The sequence below is a fragment of the Vespa velutina genome, chromosome 8 (genome assembly GCF_912470025.1).
Source record: "Vespa velutina chromosome 8, iVesVel2.1, whole genome shotgun sequence".
NCBI classification, from domain to species: domain Eukaryota; kingdom Metazoa; phylum Arthropoda; class Insecta; order Hymenoptera; family Vespidae; genus Vespa; species Vespa velutina.
In genome coordinates, this window is record NC_062195.1 from 6,132,101 (window position 1) to 6,154,600 (window position 22,500).

At 29.7% G+C, this 22,500-nt stretch overlaps 2 protein-coding genes across 5 annotated transcripts in view; one reads left to right on the forward strand and one right to left on the reverse strand.

Annotated features, from left to right (window-relative positions):
* LOC124951105 (A-agglutinin anchorage subunit) overlaps window positions 1-5,819 on the reverse strand; it is an 86,611-nt gene extending 80,792 nt beyond the window's left edge. Inside the window, exon 1 of one of the 3 annotated variants that reach the window (XM_047498909.1) lies at window positions 4,926-5,819. In XM_047498909.1, the coding sequence (XP_047354865.1) occupies window positions 4,926-5,021 (96 nt within the window). In that variant the 5' untranslated portion in view covers window positions 5,022-5,819. The remainder of the gene's footprint in view (window positions 1-4,925) is intronic. The other 2 variants (XM_047498910.1, XM_047498911.1) reach the window with 2 other exon arrangements.
* A 222-nt stretch (window positions 5,820-6,041) lies between these two features.
* Window positions 6,042-22,500, forward strand: part of LOC124951114 (glucose-6-phosphate 1-epimerase) — a 37,632-nt gene continuing 21,173 nt past the window's right edge. For both annotated transcript variants that reach the window (XM_047498931.1, XM_047498930.1), the window contains exons 1-2: window positions 6,042-6,174; window positions 7,163-7,214. In XM_047498931.1, coding sequence (XP_047354887.1) covers window positions 6,105-6,174; window positions 7,163-7,214 — 122 coding nt within the window. In that variant the 5' untranslated portion in view covers window positions 6,042-6,104. The remainder of the gene's footprint in view (window positions 6,175-7,162; window positions 7,215-22,500) is intronic.

The window sequence follows — 22,500 nt, forward strand, 5'->3', positions numbered from 1 at the left end:
ATTTTGTCACGTTTTAATATGATTTTATGTATTTTATCTTCTTTTTTCTTTTTTTTTAATTCTTTTTTCTTTTCTTTCTTTCTCTTCGCTTTTCGTTTCCTTTTTTTTTTTTTTTTTTTTTTTTCCTTTTATTTTTCTATGTCACCGTGACGCGTGCTAATTCTTGCCAGACGCTCATTCGTGACGTCATCCATGGGATCGGTCGAATCATGACGTAAGTTTACCAACGCAACCAAACGATGTAGTAATCCAAGAGATGCATATATGTATGTATAACAAATGTATAAACAAAGCTGATATTTTGAATAGAAAGTAATGGATCCTGTATACTGGGCATGATCGCTAAATGAACGCTTCTTTTTCGTTCCTCTTTTTCTTCTTTTTTTTTTATCTTTTTTTTTTTTTTTTTTTTTTTATTACGTAATCCAGCATGATTTACACGTAGGAGCGGTTATATTGAGATTAGATAAGTTAATGGAACGTGATTAACATTTTCTTTTCTTTTTATTTCTCTTCCTTTTTCCTTTTTTTTTCCTTTTTTTTTTTTTTTTTTATACCTAACAATAAGAACGATCTATTCCTATAATACTCTTTATTTTTATTTATTTTTTTTTTTTTTAATAGGGTGAAGAGAGAAAAGGATGAATGGAAATTAAAAAAAAAAAAAAAAAAAAAAAAAAAAAAAAAAAAGAAAAAAAAAAGGAAAAAAAATATATATATAATGATTGTTGTTCTTCGATGTTAGAATGAAATTATTTGTTACGTTTCTACAGGATTAGACACGATATTTGATTTAAACGAATGTCGAACGATGATACATTATAATTCGAGTTTGATTATTCCGTGATTGGATGAATGATTGTGTTTGTCTTTACTGTGAACATTTGTTTCTTGAGCTTTGTTTATTCTCCGATAAAATGCAAAAAAAAAGAAAAAAGAAAAAAAAAGAAAACAGGAAAATACGAGGAATAGAAAAATAGACGGAAGAAAAAAAGAAGAATGATTGTTATGCTTCGATGTTAAAATAAAAGAACATTTGTTATGTCTTTATTACTTGTCATCGATTAGACGATATTTTATCTAGATAAATATCAAAAGATAAAATACTCAAATCTCTATGATAAGAATCATCATAGAGATTTGAGTATACTCACGACAAACTATAATTCGAGTAGGAAATCTAGTTCGATGGTATCATTCGTAACATTAAATCGCATGGTAACGGACCTATAAAAAGTCCCATCATCTATCTCGATGGATTATTACGTCAGTGTGCTTGAAATAGGAAAAGGGTCGTGTACGGATTTACACGCGATATTAGTACACGCAATGTGTACGGATTCGTAATAGTGAGTATTATTATAAGTATGTGTGTGTGTGTGTATATATATATATATATATATATATATATATATACATATAAGCACATATGTATACGTACGTATGTATATCTATATATGTATGTGTAATGGTATCGTTAAGTGTAGTTTAACACGCTACCGAAAATATTTCTTTCGTGGGAAACTTGCAATCAATTTACTTCGAAATAGTACAAAAATATGACATTTTTATGAAATAATAATAATGATTATATTGTGAAGAAATATATTGTAGATATAAATAGTTTCAATTGGACGAACGAATTTCATGGTTTTCAACAAAAAAAAAAATAAATAATAATGAAAGTAAATTAAACGATAGTAATGATTATTTACAAATATCATAGAGATCAATTATATAGTGATTATTCAGTGATCATTTATTGAAATTACGATGAATATTTATGAGAAAAACACGAGTATCTTTTTTATGAGAAAAAAAGTAAGAAAAAAAAATTTTTGTTTCTTTTTTTCCTTAAAAAAAAAATACAATCGAAAAAAATTGTTTTAGACAAAAACCTACGAAGTTATATAGAGAAGATCGATTAATAATTATTATTATCGTCGATCGAAAATGTTGAGCACGAGCATCTACAAAGTTTTGTCGAATAGTTTTCTTCCAAACAAGAAGTTAACATTAGAAGTAAAGTTTTCAAAGAAAATGTCTTCTACATACAAAATACATAATGTTAGAAACGATAAGAGCTAGATAAGAGAGGAATTGAGAAGAATACCTTGAAATTCGAAAACATGGAAGACTATAAATTTACTATAAAAATACGTATTTTACTTGCTTTACGATTGGCGAAACGTAACGAGAAAATAGATTTCTTTTCATTTGTACGATTTAACGATTTTAAACGAAATGTTTTTCTAAAGTGAATGAAAAGATAAAAAAGAAAATACATACAACAGTTAAAGATAAAGATAAAAGAAATTCTCTCTCTTTTTTATTTTTTTATTTTTTTATTTTTTTTTTCGTTCACTATAATACAATAACATAAATGTACTTCGAACTAATAAATAGAAAAAAAAATAGAACTAAGATTCTCTTGACAAACTAATTGACACATTTAATTGGATGATTATAAATTAAAAAAAAAAAAAGAAAAAAGAAAAAATAAGATAATCAATTAAATGTATATAATTTTCGAAAAAAATAAAAACAAAAAATCGATCAAAATAGAAAACCCATAGAGAAAATTTCAACTAAAAACTGTGCGATCAAATACATGTTGATTTACGAAAATGAATCTAATTGATTGATGGTTGAATATACAGGATTGGCCACTGAAAGACTGAAGGATTTTATCTTTTTGTATTTTCTTCTTTTGTAGGTTATAGAACATCCCTTAGAGATTAAAATGGCCACCCTATACATATAGATATTATATATGTAGTATCGAATGGCAGTAAACTTATATTCGATTCATATTAAAATATATGTCGATAATTCATCGTTGCTAATCTCGATTATAACAAGTTACTTAAACAAATGAAATATCTCTAATTAATCATGATGTAATAAACAGAATAATAAACAACAATAAATCATCGTATCTTTCTAAATAACTAAAATATATAAAGATGTTAAATATATTTGAAATATCTAAAGATTTTGTATTACACATATATATTGTATACATAAAATAAAATCGATCACGCACATTGTTCAAAATGATGTTTATACGTACGTATATATATATATATATATATATATATATATATATATATATATATATATGACGATCGATTTATGTCCTATTTACAGCAAAACGTAGATCGAAAATTGTTCGTTACAAATCTTGATTGTAACAAGTTCGTTAAACAAATAAAAATATTTCTGTGAAATTTTTTAAATAACTATAAAATACATAAGTAAATATTAGATAAATATTTAAACTTTTAATACTTTTAATACTTTTAATACTTTAATAATGAGTCATAGTATACATACGACATGTACATAATAATGTCGATCGTTGTCAAACAGGATTGTCGAGTACGGCCAACGTAGAAATGTCAAAATCGTGTGCCCGTAGTAGCCGGCACACGTTATCATTGCGAACTCGCCGCATTTTTGACACTCAGCATCTCCTCTCTCTTTTTCTCTATGTTTCTATCTCTATCTCTATCTCTATCTCTATCTCTATCTCTATCGCTCTCTCTCTCTCTCTCTCTCTCTCTCTCTCTCTCTCTCTCTCTCTCTCTCTTTCACTCACTCTCTCTCTCTCTCTCTCTCTCTCTCTCTCTCTCTCTCTCTCTCTCTTTCACTCACTCTCTCTCCCCGTCTCTCTTTCTCTCTCTCTTTCTCACACTATTCTGGAATCGATCCAAGCGCGCCGATTCTGTTCCAGTGCAAAGAGAGACAGACAGACAGAGAGAGAGAAGAGTGAGAGAGAGAGAGAGAGAGATAGAGAAAGAGAGATAGAGAGAGAGAGAGAGAGACACTTCCACTTTCAAGACGTACAAGTGAGACAGTAAATTCGCGAACTAACTGAAAAGGACCATTAAAGTAAGGATAATTTAAAAATATAATACTGATTACAAGTACAAAAATAATGAGAAATGTTTAAAAAAAAAAAGAGAGAGAGAGAGAGAGAGAGAGAGAGACAAGGACAACATGGTTATAAGGATGATGATCTTGTTTAGATTCGTATTGATCGGTAGAAGAGTCAAAGTCCGAGCTTGTGAAAGGATACGAGAGAAAAAGAGAGAGAGAAAGAGAAAAAAAGAGAGAGAGAGAGAGAGAGAGAAGAAGACTATCCTCGCTAGCTAGCTTGAAGTATCTTTAATAGAGAGAGAGAGAGAGAGAGAGAGAGAGAGAAAAAATTGAAGAGGGATTACAGCGATCGATTATTTCGGATCACCACCCTCGAGGTGGACACGTATATAGGTATGTATATGGGTCAGAAATGTCATCGTTGCTTTCCTACGCTTGTTTGTAATTATAAGGTGTTTCCTTAAACGATGAGAAAAATTTTAAAAACTAATGCTATTATAACAACATAACCTCTACATTGACCTTACGTACATTTTAAGAATTTTTCATTCCTTTTTGCTTTTCTTTTCTTCTCTTTACTTTTTTCTTTCCTTTTTTTTTTCTTTCTTTTTTTTTTCTTTTTTTTTTTTTGTACATTACATGACGAATAGCGGAAACGAACGTGTGAATTACACACTCTAATACTCTACCTACCTATATAATATACTTACACGACCAACGTATATTTGCGCACGTATATATATGTGTATAAATCCTAATATATATATATATATATATATAAAAATGGGAAAAAAAGAAAAAAACTTAAGACATATATAAAAAAAAAAGAAGAGAAGAAAATATATATATATATATACATATATATACATATATATATATATATATATATATATATATATATATATATAAAATATTACGATTAATTTACGATGGTTTAAGGGAAAGAATATAAAGAAAATGAAAGGAAGAAATGAAAGTGTTTGTCTTTTGTTTTTTGTCTTTTATTATTATATTTTTAAGTAATAATAAAAAGAATAACTCACCTCAAAGTCGCAATGGATAATCTCGGAATCGTCCAAAAGTCGAATAGTGGCGCGGTGCACCACGGTAACGTCGCTCTTGCTACCGAACTTCAACATTTCTGTCCTCAAGTCGGCACCCCTATTATCATCCCCCCCGCGGCCCTCGTCATCCCTTACCCCACAGCACCACACACTGCCCCGTTTGATTAGGCACGTACCGCCTTCGCGGTTTTGGCGCAGACGGTGACGTTTACGGTCACCGGCGCGCTCCTACTATCCTCCTCCGTGATCCTCGTTGAGCTGACACGGCGCACGACGGCACGGTACGGTGGTGAACAACGACGACGCATCACCGTCGCGGCGAACACACAAAGCCTGATGTCCGTGCTACCGACTCTGTACTTAGCTACTACCACCTCTAACTCTAACTCTCTCTCTCTTTCTCTCTCTCTTTCTCAGTCTCTCTTACTATTGCTTCGTTCGAACGACCAGCGACGTTGTCACTTTTCCATCCAAGCGTTTACAACGTTGCCATCTTCTCCAGTCACTCTCGTCCTCTCTCTTTCTCTCTCTCTATCTTTCTAACTATCTGTATCTCTTTCTTTCTTTCTATGGAACATGCGCTACAACTTCGTTCGACCGAATTCATTCCTAACGTTATATTACCTACAGCAGTAATATCATTTACGTTCAACCAAAAATCTATATCTTCTGTGTTAATCGACCTTTCCTTATTTAAAAATTATATAATAATTAATGCCACCAATATTGATATTCGTTTAGCTGATACATTGAAATAAAGACGTCGTAATTAATCGATTTATATTACCGACTGAAACACATTCACACTTATCGTTCAATTATCGTCATATTACGACTATTGTTAAAATAGTACTCTACATTATCGATATCCAATATACGACGGTATCAGTAAAAATATATTAGACGAAATACAAAATTTAATTCGTATATCCTTCCGCGACGAGGTGTTGTAGTCAACTGTGGCGTTCGTGTCGTGTCACCTCGCGTCTCGTCGGATTGGTCTAGCTATTGGAGCTGCCGTGGCGGGGGGGAGGGGGAAGGCAGACGAACGGGAGTCGACTGAGTGGGGGTATAGAGTGAGCCGTAGTGGTGGGGATTCAGCCCGGGGGACATCGAACAAAGGTTGGTCGCGTCGAGAGCCGCATTCACGATTCAAACATGGCAGCGGCTACCAGCGTTGTCGTCCTGGACAGGGGCAACAATACCACCTGCACGATCAATTTACACGGTGCGTTTTTCGCGAGTACATACATAAAAAGATAAAAAGAAAAAGAGAATGAGAGAGAGAAATATATATAAAGATATATATATATATACATATACATATATAATAAAAATCGGTGGCAAATGATAAACATCGGAAGAAAGAAGAAAACGATCGTAAAACTACGATCTTTGAACGATTTCAACGACGAATGTGCGAAACGGTTCGGTGAATCGGAAAAAGGGAGAGATAGTTTCCTCTCTCGTTCTCGTGAAAAATAGACATATGAATAACATGAATAGTGCTAAATACAAAATTAATTTGTTATTTCTCTTCGATTTATTTCTACGTTAATATTCGTATGATAAATATTTGAGTACGCGAGTATGTGACGTGACAAAACGAGAATAATATTATTCGCATAAACGATCATCCTAAGTTTTACGTGTATTTATTTTCTTTGGTTATTTATTTCCGTGTAATGAATCGACGTGAAGTTCGAAACGCAAAGTATATATATATATATATATATATCCATATATATATATATAGATGTATATGTATATATGTATATATACATGTATACATATATATATCGTCGATTAAGTGATCGTATATCGATACGCCATATTCATTTTCATTAGCTTTAACTCGGAATTAAGATTTCACTATTGTTTCTTTTTCTCTTCGTTTCTTTTTTTGTTCTTTTTTTTTTTTTTTGTTTTAAAACGATTTGGCATGGATCGATACGACAATTCCTTATTTCGAAACGAACGAGAGATATAAAATGTTCAGAAAAAAAGAAAAAAGAAAAAAAAAAGAAGGAAAAGAAAAAACCAAGCAAACGAGTTGAACCCAATGTTTTTCCTTTACTTTAAAAAAGTGGCGGGCGCTTCTATCTCGGTTAACGTCAAATTCGAAAAATGGCGGGTTCGCTTACGCGCGTATTTCAATCAGAACAATAAGATTTTCATCTTTATTATATTTATCGTATTAATTTTAATTTTCACAGGTGCGACCGTTGTTTCATGGCGTGTGAACAATCAGGAGCAACTCTTCGTTAGGTGAGTACTCGTTAACATTATCAATAGATTTAATCTGTTACATAATGGCAATCCTAATAATTATAATTATTTCGAAATTAATTCATTTGTATTATCTATTAACAATATCGTACATCTTATCGTTTGTCTCTCGATTTCTACGTCCACGTTTATAAGTCTCTAACGCAAACATAAGATATTCAAACGTTTGACCCTTTGTACTCATTCAAAGATTAGAAACAAATTTTCTAAACAAGATTTGACTTTATGACTGATATTATAATACCTCGAATGTATTCATTTGTTCATTCGAATTTTGACTAAATCAATATATACATATATATATATAGTATACATAGTATATATAAATAAGACACATACATATGTGTGTCTATATTATAATATATATCATTATAATATATGACATGTAAAATAATACAATTATGTTAATATTTAATATGTATACATATATATATATATATCTATGAATATACTGTAATATACTATACTATATATTACTATACTAGACATACAATAATATATATACTCTACTACAATATACTATATGTATTATACTATATTAAAGTATAGTATATTTATCGTATATATATACTGCAGTATATATATATATATATATCTACATATATTTTATATTAAATATTATAGTATACTATATAATATATATCATGTATATGTATATATATATATATATTATATATATACAAAAAGAAAATATCTAAAAATCAGCGATGATCGTCGATCAAGCTCAGAAAATAAGAAATTTGCTCGTCAATGGTATAACAAAATAGCTTTTTTGACGAATGATCCACATAGAAGGAGCACATATTCTCGCACCTTTTTATCACCCGCCTCGGATATTACGCGAGATTCTCCATAACAATAATATCACGGTCGAGAAGACGCGGACACTCGACGAGGGGAAAGAAGAACAGGCGTATGAGCGTGATATCCGTGACGGCCGTTTTGTAGACGGCAGACGTTGAAAAAACGGCGAATAAATTGGCGAGGGCAATGATACTCCCTTCTCTCTCTTGCTCTCTCTCTCTCTCTCTCTCTCTCTCTCTTTCTCTCTTTCTCTCTCTCTCTCTCTCACTCTCATTCTCTCTCTTCCTCACATAAATACATACATATATACATACATATATCGCACATGTGACATCAGCCATCGTGCAAGTAACGATCCTTAAAAAAAGAAAAAAAAAATAAATAAAAAATCTCAACGTTCGAGGACATTCAAAAAAAATTCTTAGCATGTCTTTCTTCTTTTCTATGTTTTTTTTTTTTTTTTGTTCCATTTTTGCTCGTTCTCGTTATTATTATTCATTATTATTACTATTAATCCTCTATATAATATGGATTATACGACATACACATATACATATATATATATATATATATATCTTTTAACTTTGATTTTATTTCATTATTAAAATATTAATTGTTACAATATATACGTAATTCTTTTTTATATTTAAGAGAATATAAATTATACTTAATATAAGTATAATTATCCTAGAATTATATTAGTAGATATATTATATCATATTATATTATATTATATAATTTTAATAACAATATTATTATATATTACATATCATACTAATACAACATAATTATATTATATATATATATATATATGGACATAAATGTATGTAGTATATTGATATATAAATATTGGTATATAAATAATATCATAAAACTGTCATATTTCATACAATTTGTTAATGGTTAATGATATAAAAAAAAAAAAAAATTGAATTATAGAAGGTTAACGGAATAATATAAAAACTCCTTATGAAACTTTCATTATTTCAAGTAAACGTAAGAGCTAAAAAAGAGAGAGAGAGAGAGAGAGAAAGAGAGAGAGGGAGAGAGAGAGAAAGAGAGAGAATCTCTCTTTGAGAAATCAACGATCAACTTGCAATTAGGAAAACGAACGTGTTCGTTAAAGGAGATCGGAGCAATTTAAAAAGATACAGGGAATGCGAACTGTGCGAAGAAATATATCCTCGATTTCTTATCGAATGGAATGCACGTGTATTCTCTCAATTTGCATCGAGATATTATCGAAGTCGATCTGGAACAATCCTATTGCCATTCGATCTCACAATTGAAAAAAGAAAAAAAAAGAAAAAAAAAAAGAAAAAAGAAAAAACAAGGAAAAATATAGAGATAGAAATAGAGATGTAGATAAAGATATAGATAGAAAGAGAAAAAGATAACTCGCTAACTTATTCAAACATATTCGAATTGAAACGGATTATTCCATTCGTTCTACTTTCAAATACGTAGAATCTAAGGAATAAAACACGTGAATATTTCTCGATATCATCAATAATATTTTCTCGTCTTTGACGATCATTCTATCATTCAAAGAAATATTTAACGACTCTTTGTCCTTCTATCTTTTCATTTATTTAATCTTTTTTAATTTTTCTTTCTTATTTATTTATTATGATTTTTTTCTTTTTTTTTTCTTTTTTTTTTATTATTATTATTTCCTTTTCTTTATAATAAGCTTATTATTATAAGCCCATTAGCGAATACAATAATATACAGTTTGGTTACATGCATATCACGTAGCTAAAAATGTTTGCAATCTAATTACAGTCATTTAATTAAAATTTTAATTTTAATTACGAGTAGGAGGATACCTAATGTAATATATACTCAAATATTTGAGATTTTCTAAAATATTTGAATTTTTGAATTTATATATATTCTTTGTTATTTTTAATAAGTTGCTCCAATCCTTTCACATAGGTTTTATTCCATAAACATTTTTTACAACTTGATTATTCGAGTATCAAACAATGATGTAGCCATTTCTCTCTCTCTCTCTCTCTCTCTCTCTTTCTTTCTCTCTCTTTCTTGATTAAATGTGAACATTCGTAAACATTACATTCTCTTAAAGAAATAAACAGAGAGAAAGAAAGAGAGAGAGAGAGAGAGAGAGAAAGAGAGAGAAAGAGAGAGAAAGAAAGAGAGAGAGAGAGAGAGAGAGAGAGAGAGGTGGAGGGAGAGAGACAGAGAACGAGATGACGCATATATATAAGACAAAAAAGTAAGATTGATACGTGCGAATAATGTATTATATTTATCGCGTTAATCGTCTAGATCGATCATAATCATTAACGCGTACGAGTAGACAAACAACGGACATAGCCACATGTCTATCTAAAGGATAAGAATTATATTAAAAGTGGTTTTTAATATTTCAAGGACATGTTCCTTGCTCCCCTTAAATCCACGATCATCTTACGAGATATACGATTATAATAATATTAATCGACGTTCCTCGGATGTGTTATATTTGAAAAGAGGATAATTGAAATAATAAAATGGTCAAAAAGATAAAAAGAAAAAGGAAAAAAAAGAAAATTAAAAAATTAGAGAGGATAAGTAAGAGACGTATGATGAGGGGAGAGAATCGAAGGTATGCAGGCACACCTGCTGAGAAAGAGAGAGAGAGAGAGAGAGAGAGAAAGATACAGAAAAAGAGAAAGATAGAGATAGAGAAGGATATATATATATATATATATATATATATATATATATATATATATATGGAGAGAGAGAAAGAGAGAGAATGAGAAGCGCGCGTAAAAGCGCGGTACCCGTGACGATCGCTTTAAAGCGGCAAGCCAGGAGCAGACGATGAAAAAACTGACGGAGCGGAGGCAAGGGCGCTCTCTGGACCAGTACATACCTTATACACCAAGGTTCAGGGCCCCTTGCCGCTTGCCAGTCATCGGTCTTTCCTTCCTTTCTCTCTCTCTCTCTCTCTCTCTCTCTCTCTCTCTCTCTCTCTCTTTTGCTCTTGTTCCCACTCACACTAAAGGCACTCTCAGGACCGTCTTTCCTTCCTCCCCCTTTCTCCTCCACCTCCCTCTTCCTCATCCTTCTTCTATACTCACCAACCTTCTCTTCATCGTCTTCTTCTCCCCTTTCCTTCTTCTTCTTCTTCTTCTACTACTACTACTTCTACTACTACTACTACTACTACTACTACTACTACTACTACTACTACTACTACTACTACTACTACTACTATTACTACTACTACTACTATTACTACTACTACTACTACTACTACTACTACTACTTCTACTCCCTTTCCCTTCTTCTTCTGCTTCTTCTTCGTTCTTCATTTTCAGAGAAAAAGTTAGCCGGTGGGTTTGGTAAGGCCATGCAGAATCGACCAATTTTTCTCTGTCTATCTGTCTGTCTGTTTATCCGTCTGTCGTTCTCTCTCTCTCTCTCTCTCCCTCTCTCTCTCCCTCTCTCTCTCTCTCCCATTTTCTTCTTTTTATTTGTATCAAACAAGTGATACATTATCTTAAATAATATATAATATCTTGTTCTTTTAACAGAGAAAAAAAGAAAAGAAATGAATAATAGCTCTCTGTAAAATAAATGTGATATCTATATTTCTAAAATAAATATCTTTGGATGTATATATGATCTATATGGTTTTATATATATATATATATATATATATATATATATATTTCTTTAAAATAAATCATATCTATCTCCATATATATAATAGATGATATTTCTCTGAGATAAATAATATCTTTTTAAAATAAATATCCTTATTCTATATGATGTATATATATCGACAGATATGATATATATATATTATATTAAGAATAATGTTGCTCGAATAGAAAAAGTTAAAATTATTATGATATTACGCAATGAAAGTAGAATAAAATCGCAGATCTTTTTTAGAATCATAGATTGGAACTAAAATTAATAAAAATGAAACATCGACAAATTGTTTCTTATGTTAGTAACAGGAATCGCGAAGAAATATATATATATATATATATATATATATATATATATATATATATAAATGTACATTTATGTATATATACTAAATACGTAATAATATTATATATTATGTAAATATAATGAGTCAACCAATAAAAATTATATATCTTATCAGTTCGTATCATATCAAACTATGCAAACGAAATAATAAATTATAGTTAAGAATTAGAAGAAAAATAAATGAATATGAACTAACTTAGATTGAAATCAAATTAATAATCCACATAATCTACATTATAAATTATGATGATGATAATATTATTGATAATAATAATTAAGTGCGTACTAAGAAAGGGAGAGAGAAAGTGAGAGAAAGAGAGAAAGAGAGAGAGAGAGAGAGAGAGAGAAAGAGAAAGCATGATATCCTTTGAAACACGTTGAACATTCTTGAGAGAAACGTTATAAGTTCATTTGATTTTTTTAGTCATTTTTATTTCCTAGTCAAAGAGAAAGAACGAAATGCAATCACGAAGCTTTGTTGTAGCTCTTAATTACCTAATTAATTGAAAAATAATAAGGCCTTGAAACACGTAAAGAAAAAGAGGGGGAAAGAGAAAGAGAGAGAAAGAGAGAGAGAGAGAGAGAGAGAGAGAGAGAGAGAGAGAGAGAAATGGCAAAGAGCTTTAGGAAACGGGAATGACGTCGAGAGTACGTTAGCAATTTACTTCAATTCACTTCGAAACGACTATAAAATTTCTCTCGGCATGTCCGGTCTACGCTGATAAGGATCTTGATGCTTGGAAGTTACTTGAAGTAAATCGTCGAAGCGTTTCTACATATCGTCGACATCGCCATTTACACGACATGATCAACGTGTTACGTGAAATCATAACTCAGATTACAGAAGAGATTTTTCTTGTAGGACAAGTCATAATTAACTCATATGATTGATCTACTAATTTGTTCTATATTAAATATTATTGTCTTCTTAAATTATTAAGTATTAATATAATTATGTATAATGAATTCTACATACAGTTTAATATATATATATATATATATATATATATATATATATATATATATATATATAACATTTTATGGAAATATATATTTTCTATAATAACAAATTTTTTTTTTTTTTTTTTTTTTTTTTATGTATATAGGAACTATAAATTGTATTCTATTTACTCTATCAAATATTCTATAATATATTTTATTATATGATCTATGATACATGTTATAACGCGCATAATAAAATTATTATTAAATTATTATCTTTATAATATTATGAAGTAATATTTGATAGAACATACATACATACATACATACATACATACATACATACATATATATATATATATATATATATATATATATATATATATGATATTTATATTATATATTCTACATAGAATATATAATATAAAAACGATTAGTCATGACTGGGATTTTATAAAATTTTATTTCCTAATGGCAAACGTGCTATATATATATTTATATATATATATATATATATATATATATATATTTTACTCTTTGAATTTTTAAAAAATTATATATTTTCTTAACGAGGTACACGCTCGTTAAAATATTTGAACTTGAGGATGCTTATCCTTTTCTCATAACTCCATTCCGAGAAGTACCATTCCATACATATATATATGTCTATAAACACGAAGCCAGCAGATGTCCCGTAACTCCTTCAGGTTTCGTTAGCAAAGCATCGTGTATGCTTATGGTCGTAGCTTCGCCGAACATCTGCGTACGGTCGAGTCGTCAAAAAGCGGAAGCCGCAAACCTGAGAATGATTTTTCTTCGACCCTAAATACGATATACCAACCTCTCAATTGAAAATTTTTAACACGTTCTATGATCGATTTCATAGAATATTTATTATAAACATAAATATAAATTATCGAGACTCTTAAATAATTTAGAATATTTTTCTTTATTTTTCCCTTCTTTCTTTTTTTTTTTTTTTTTTTTTTTTTAGGGAGATATACATAACCTTAATATTAACAATTTCTTTTTAAACGCATTATGAATTCGAATTTACGAAACATTTATATATATATATATATATCATTCGAGGAATAAAAAGATTTATAGGGTATTTCTATTTTTATCCTTTTTCCTCTCTCCCTCTCTCTCCCACTATCTCTCTATCTCTCTCTCTTATTCGTTTAAAACTTCTCCACCTATTAACTTAATTCCCTTTCATTTCTTTTTTTCCTTCTCTTTAAACTTTTCCAAATTCCATTTAAAAGTACTATCATTTTATCAGAACAATATGAATAAATATATGAAATCAGAATTACGCTTTCGTAACATTTCCTTTTACAAATCCAGATTTCTTTTCCCTACCTTCTTTTTTTCTTCTTTCCTTCCTTTTTCTTCTTTCCTTCTTTCTTTTTTCCTCTCCTTTTCTTCCCCCCTCCCTCTCTGTCTCTCTCTCTCTCTCTCTTCATTTCATCCGTTGCTTTCTCTCCGATAAACCGATATTTCTAGCTAGAAAGGAGTCACGCGAGTGAGACGAGAAAGTATCGTAGAAGAATAAGAAGAATAAAAAGTAAAAAAAAAAAAAAAAAAAAAAAAAGAAAGAAAGAGAAAAAAAGAAAAAGAAAAAGAAAAAGAAAAAAGGTGGGGGTCGTGAAGGGGGAAGAGAACAAGTAAGAGTAAGAGTAGGAGTAGGAGTAGGATGAGTAGAAGGAAAGAGGATCTTTAATTCGAAGTCGAGATGAAATTTCATGGTCGAATCTTGCTGGCAGCCATTAACGGCGCTTTCCCTTCTTTTCGTTTAAGCTTAGATACTACACACGTGTGTCTCTCCATGAATGTTCACACTCTTCTCTTTCATCTATGTATATGTTAAGCCCGTGCCTCTCTCTCTCTCTCTCTCTCTTTCTCTGTGTGTATGTGTATGTGTACGTGTGTGTGTTTGTGTGTGTGCATGAATCGTTTCTTAGGCGTGGCAAAGATAGACGAGAGGGATCCTTAATCATCGTCCCTACCCCCCTTCGACGAGATGAATCGCACGATTGTACGGTTCGCGCAACCCCTTTCGTTCGTTCGTGTTCGTTCATTCCTTCCTTCTTCTTCTTCTTCTTCTTCTTCTTCTTATTCCTCTATCTTTTTCCTTCTCCCCTCTGCATTCCCTCCCTTGTTTCCCTTCCACCATACCTTCCATCTCTTCTTCCTGCCTTTAAGAGGAAAATGTACTGTTAGGTCACCCTACTACTGTCTTGATTTCATCAGAAAAGGGTTAACTACATATCGCTTGCTCGACGCGTTGTAATTTTCAACGATGCGTCTTTCCTTTATCTGTAGAAAAAAGAAAAAAAAAAAATAAATCCTTTTCTCTTTTCGTCTTTATTGGTTTATATGCATCTTTGCAATATTCTTTGATATTATTATATTGATTTGATGAATTTACTTTTTTTCTCTCTCTCTCTCTCTCTCTCTCCCTCTCTCTCTTTTTCTCTTCTTTTTCTTCTTCTTTTTCTGATTCGTTTTTCTTTTTCTTCTCTCTATTTTTTTTTCTTCATTTAAAACAATTTGACATCGACCGAAACATAATCGAATTAGACGATTTGATTATATTGATTATCCTTTGTGCATTTTGGTTTTCTTCCGATAGAAGAAGCGTATATTTATTTAAACGTCTCTCTCTTTCTCTCTCTCTCTCTCTCTCTCTCTCTTTTTTAATTTAAAAAGACAATTTTATTTTTCGATAAATATGCATAATCACTTTTATTAAATCTACTCACGACTTTTTTTCACTTTATCTTCTCTCAAGCGACTAGATAGTATTCCCAAAAAAAAAAAAAAAAAAAAAAAAAAAGAAAAAAAAGGGAAAAAGAAAAGAAATAAAAAAAAAAAAGAGAAAAAAAAAGAAAAGATCATACCATATAATAATAAAGAAATAGTAGAAAAATTTTGATAGAGATTTATAACTGAATTCAACATAAACATTTTTATAAATCGCCTAGAAAAAAACGATAAAATTCGGAAAGATAATTATACGAGAGTTTCGTAATACATACGTATCCGTACGTATGTGTGTGCATGTGTGCGTACATGCGTTCGTATGTGTGTGTGTGTGTGTGTGTGTGTCCATATTCGTTGACGAGAAGAAGATGGACGAACGATTTCGCCTAAAGGACTTTGCAAACGTGTTGGAAAAAGTAACAATACGTGGTAACCAGATGAGTGAGGTCGAAGGAAGAAAGATAGAAGTAAAAGAGAATAGAAAGTACGAAAAGGATGCATGCAGACGAACCGAGAAGATGATAGAGATGGAGTACCAAGCAGCGTTAATGACGCCGCAGCTTCATACTTTTTCTCTACTTTTTTTTTTCTTTTTCTTTTTTCCTTCCTTTTTTAATATTTTTTTTTTTTTTTTTTTTTTTAAGACGCGTCTCCGAGGATGGATTTGCCCGCCGCACAAAAGATATTTTCTTACAATTTTAAAAGATAGTCATTACGATAACTAATTAATCTAACTAGTCGATATCTATTGATTGTCATTCGAGCCATCTGATATTTCTTCTCTTTCTCTCTCCCTCTCTCTCTTTCTTTGTTTCTCTTCCTCGTTTCATTAAAGCTATTAAATTTATCTATATTCTAGAATTTTTAATATTCTTTTGTGTTTTATATTAATTTTAATAGAATATTATCCATGGACATTGCGATACCTAATACCTAATTAATACTATCAATCTTTACTAATTTTCATTTGAGCCCATCTAATATTTCGATATATTAAATAAATGGTTAGTATTTATAATAAATCAATATGTAATATAAGTGAAGCAATACCGACATTTAATTATTTATACCGGGCGAGATATTCATATATATTGAACATTTATTTTACAAAATACATAACATTAATTAATGATAAAAATACTCAGTAAATAAATAAAAGAATTTTAATGAAACGAGAGGAAAAAGTCATCTGATATTTGAAATATTTGATATTTCTTTACTTTCTTTCTTTCTTTCTTCCTTTCTTTCTTTTTCTTGTTTAATTAAAGCAGTTATACTTATTTATTCAAATGTATTCTATATGCGTGATTTTTGATCTTTCTTTAATTTTTATAAAAAAATTTCGTCTAAAATGTTCGAAGATTTCTTCATAGAAAAAAAAAAAAAAAAAAAAAAAAAAAAAAAAGGAGAAAAAAGAAAGAAAAGGAAAACAAAAAATATTAACGTAATTGAAAGAAAATAAATTCACCGTTGTAATTGTAGTTTCTTTTTCAATAATTGAATTTTTATGAGAATAATTGATAGATACAATATAAGATATTCGTAAAATATATTTCATGAAATTGATAAGTCCAAATATCGTGCGTCAAGAAGAGTAAAGTGTGTAATATAAAAAAAGGCCTGACAGTGATCGATCTATCGATTTATCTGAAATTTGATCAACGCGTTAACCCCTTGTATATGAATCACGGGCCTGACTTCTGAATTGCGAAAACGCTTCATCAGTCAATCATTATACTGCTATATATTATATAACTTAACAATATATACACTGTAAGCAATATATATATATATATATATATATATATATATATATTGAATATTTGGTATATTTTTCTTAAAAATTTAATAATTTCCTGCTTATTTTGATCATTCTCATAAAAACAATAGAAAAATAATAATCGTTATTAAATAATACATTTCTTTATCCTATTATTGTATCTCGATCACATTTTTTTTTCTTTTTTTTTTTCTTTTTTTTTTCTTACAAGTTCAATTTTCTAATAACATTGATTGGTCTCATAATATCAATAAACAAATAATAATCAATGATGTCGAAGAAATTCATTGTAGATCTTACGAAGATCTACAATGATTTTTTGTAATTTCCCTTTTATCTTATCTTAAAGAGTACAGTGTGAAAAATGAGAATCTTAATTCGTGGGACGAATTTGTCTTGGAAAGCGTCAGGCAAATCCGTCGACCGTTAATCATAGGACGTCGTCGGAAGAGGAGAAGTAGGAAGAGGTGGAGGATGAAGCAAACGAACGAGGAGGCTCACCTCTCACCCTTCCTCGAGAATTTCTCAACGGAAACGCATCGTTATCCGGCTAATGTTGCACCTCCAAACGACGCTTTTTATAGCTGAGAGATAAGCTTCTAACACGCATGAAGAAAACTTAACGTAGTCACTGAACTAAGTTTCTTTCTCTCTCTCTCTCTCTCTCTCTCTCTCTCTCTCTCTCTCGCTTTCTTTCTTTCTTTCTCTCTCTCTCTTGATCTCTTTCTATCCTATACTTTGCTGGTGCTTTCGAGCTTTCAATCTTCGTCTCTCCTTCTCTCTCTCTCTCTCTCTCTCTCTCTCCCTCTTTCTCTCTCTCTCTCTCTCTCTCTCTCTCTCTCTCTCTCTCACTCACTCACTCACTCTTTTCATCTATCTGCACCATAAACGGACGAGTTTTCGAAGTCAACAGGATAAAAGACTAAGTTTGTGTTGGTGATAACGCGAGTCCTTAACTTCGTTAATAGTCGATCGTTCTACGATAATCGAGTGTCATTTTTAGCAGTAATAATATCAATTTTTTTTTTTTATTTTTTTTTTTTTTTTTTTTTTTTTTTACTCCAAGTAAAGATTAATATCTTCTATATGTACTCTTAAGTGTACATGCATTTACATATTAAGATCGGTATTTAAATTTATACAATATAAAAATTTCATACGACGAAATTTTATATAACATTTTTTGCGACGAAACAAATTTCACACTTTATATTTGTTGAAAATTCATAATATATATATTACTCTAAATATATCATACTAAATTGAATTAATTTTTTAATGATATATAAATATCATCAAATTAATCATGCAAGAATAATAATAATAATAATAATAATAATAATAATAATAATAATCAATAAAAAATTATTGATTATAATATCGATATGATTGCGAATAAACGAAAAAAAAAAAGAGAAAAATAATTTACCATCACTGATATATCTTAACAATAATTGATTGATTAATCATTACAAAACGATCAATTAGATTGATACTGTTCAATTATGCATACGCATAAAGCATACTTTCCCGACAATTATTTATTCAATTATATGACTTATAATATTACTTATATTATGAATGAATCCATTATTTAATGTCTCACGAGAAAAGAAAGAAAGAAAGAAAGAAAAAGAAAAAAAAAAAGAAAGGAAGGAAGGCAGGAAGAAAGGGAAAAAAGAACAGCGATACGTATTCGTATTCGAGATCAAGAAACACGGAGAAGATTAAGTGGCCGATTGGACACTCCGAGCGTTCAGAACCATTTCAAGTTGCCACCGTAGATCGCGTCGCCATTTGGCCATCATCTCGAATTAAAGAAAAAGAGCTAAGACGAACATTCCAATTCGTGAATTCGTCCGAGTCGAATGGAATTAAGAAAGGAATTGAAACTGTGGTTCCTCTCTCACCTCTCTCTGTCTCTCTCTCTCTCTCTCTCTCTCTCTCTCTCTCTCTCTCTCTCTGTCTCTGTCTCTATCTATCTCTATCTATCTCTATCTCTTTCTCCTCTTTATTTTTCTCTTTGTCTCTTTTCTCCCTTTCTCTTTCACATAAGCGTATATGTATATAAATATATACAATGTAGGTATGTATTTGTGACTATAAACGAAAGATGTCCAAGCAGAGCAAACGGATAATACGCGTTCCATGGTGTTCCATAGAGGAAAAATAATGCTGTCGAGGCTTCGAAGCAGAATCCAGTTGAATGGGAATGCTGTAGAATGCCGGCAAAAACCGCAGCCACTGGGATCATTAGTCTACGCGGGGCTCGAGCCTATAATCCATCGCTCTCTTATACCGGGTGGAAAGAAACTCGAGCAACTCACTGATTCTCTTATAAAATTGAACACTTTACTCTACTTACTTATCTCATTTCTGTTAATTAATGAGAATATATATATATATATATATATATATATATAAATCAATATCTTAATTATCTTACATGTGTATGTTAACAATTGACAAGGATCAAAAAATGGACTTTTGGGTCGTTTCGTTTTCAATCGTTATTCATATAAACACATTATTCTTATAAACACATAGAGATGATAAATGAAAAATTATTATGTTCTATGGGGAATAAAAAAAAATTTAATTCGTGTCATTCCAATAATTGTTATAAAAATGAAAAATTAATTCGTTAAAATTAAAATATTTAATAATCTCTTGATTCATCCGAAAAGATATTATTTGATAGAAAGCTTATGTTTTCTTTAAAAATTATATATATTGTTGGAAAATAATGATGTAAAATTTACGTTCGTTCTAACGATCAAAAAATTTATATATTACAATTAATTATTATGTAATATCAAAAGCTTCATTTGTTAACAAAAATTCTTATTTACTTTACTTTTGTTTCAAATTACATATGTATATATATATATATATTTTTTTTTTATATACGTATATAAACATAAGTATACAGATTATGTATATAGATTAGGTATATGTTAGAAAATAACAGCATGGAGATTATATCTATTTTAATGATCCCTATAGAACGACAACGATGAGAAATATTACTTGAAAAGATAAGCCATATCTCTTGGAAAGTTCGTAATCCATATCCAGGGTTCACGAATAGTCTCGAAGAGGCGATCGTAAAATAACTTGGCACTTACCCTCTCCTCTATGAAAAAGATTCGATTCGAACGTAATCCAAATTCAAATAGCTCGATCCCGGTTGGATTCGTTTTCTCTACTTTTTCATATATATACACACACACACATATATATATATATATATATAAAAGGTAAACGCGTTGCTGGTTAGCTCGACCGAACCTTCGATTTTGATATATCCTTTCCGTTTAATAATAAAAACGATCGTATACATAAATAATTTTATTCGTTCGTTCAAGAATTTACTTCGGTTTTCGTAATAAAATTGAATATTTACAATTCTTATTTCAACAATTCATATCAAATAGAAGAAATGTTGACAAAATATTCTGATAAAATCCTTTTAAATACATATAAAAAAGAAATTATAATTTTCGTAGATGATTTATAAGATAATAAAATCTGAAAAAAAAAAGAAAAAGAATTAATTAATAATCATAGATACGCCCGTAACTATAATACACGTAATATATTATACAAGCGTCTCCAAAAAAAAAAAGACAAAAAGAATAATTCATTATATTCAATAAACAGATGATTTATAATCACAATTAAAAAAGATCATTTCTATGATAATAAAGTAATAATAATAATAGAAAATAAAATATACAAACTTCTATGTAAAAGAAACAAAAAAAGAAAAGAAAAGAAAAGAAAAGAAAAAAGGAATAATAATAATTAATCGTCGTAATGGGACAATAATTTCTAAGATGATGAAACAATTACAAAAAAAAAAATAAATAAATAAATAAAGAGAGAAAAAGGAAAAGGAAAGAAGAAAAAAAAGGAATCACACGAATATACATGCATATATAAATTTATGTTCATTTAATTGACCCAAAAATGATGATAATCGGTGTAGCTTGTGTTAAATAAAATTAATCAGGGGCAAACGATGACGGATATATTCGAAATATCGCGAACGTGAACGTGACGATGAAGACGACATCACTACCAAAGAATTTGCTCGGATGAACGACCCACTCATTTCTACTTATATCATTCATACTTACTTGTCGGCTTCTACCATCACGTTACACCGGCAAAGAGCCGCCAAATCAGCTCATTATCGCGGCTCAACGATAAATGCTCTCAAAGTAGCCTATTAAACGTAAGCATCGAAAAGCTCGAGCATCCTGATCAAACGATTTTAAATCTTTTAACATAACGCTATTTCGATTCTTAATTTCCAATAACGAAATATCAAATATTCTTGATAAAATGATTGCATCATTAGAGAAAAAACGTTCGTATAATTTCGATTGATCGATTAAATTAACACCTTTTGATTAACCTGTTTAATGAAAAAAAAAAAAAAAAAAAAGAAAAAGAAATATATATATTATACTATATTATATTTGTTTTGTACATTATCATAATATCGTTTAAAGATTTAATTATATTATATATATATATATATATATATATATATATCTTTTTCTTTAACATTTTAGTACATGATTCATTTCTTTTTTTAAAAATCTAAAAAATTATATTATCATAACTTTGCTATTCAAATTAATGTGACTATGCATGACATTGCATTAAACATTAATAAATTTCATGTTATGTTAAATATTATTATTATTAAATAAATATTAGAATAGATATAATATATCCATAATAATAACTTTCTTTTAAAAAAATTACGTACGTATTATATTACACGTTAAACTGCATTAAACATTAATATATCGTAAATTCGCAATCAAAAAAAATTTGCATTTAAATATTAAAAACGAATACAAGATCAAAGAAATGTGCAATCCACTTAGAGAGGTCCCTTTCGATGAAGTAAAGATGTTTTCCTAGGATCCAACATCA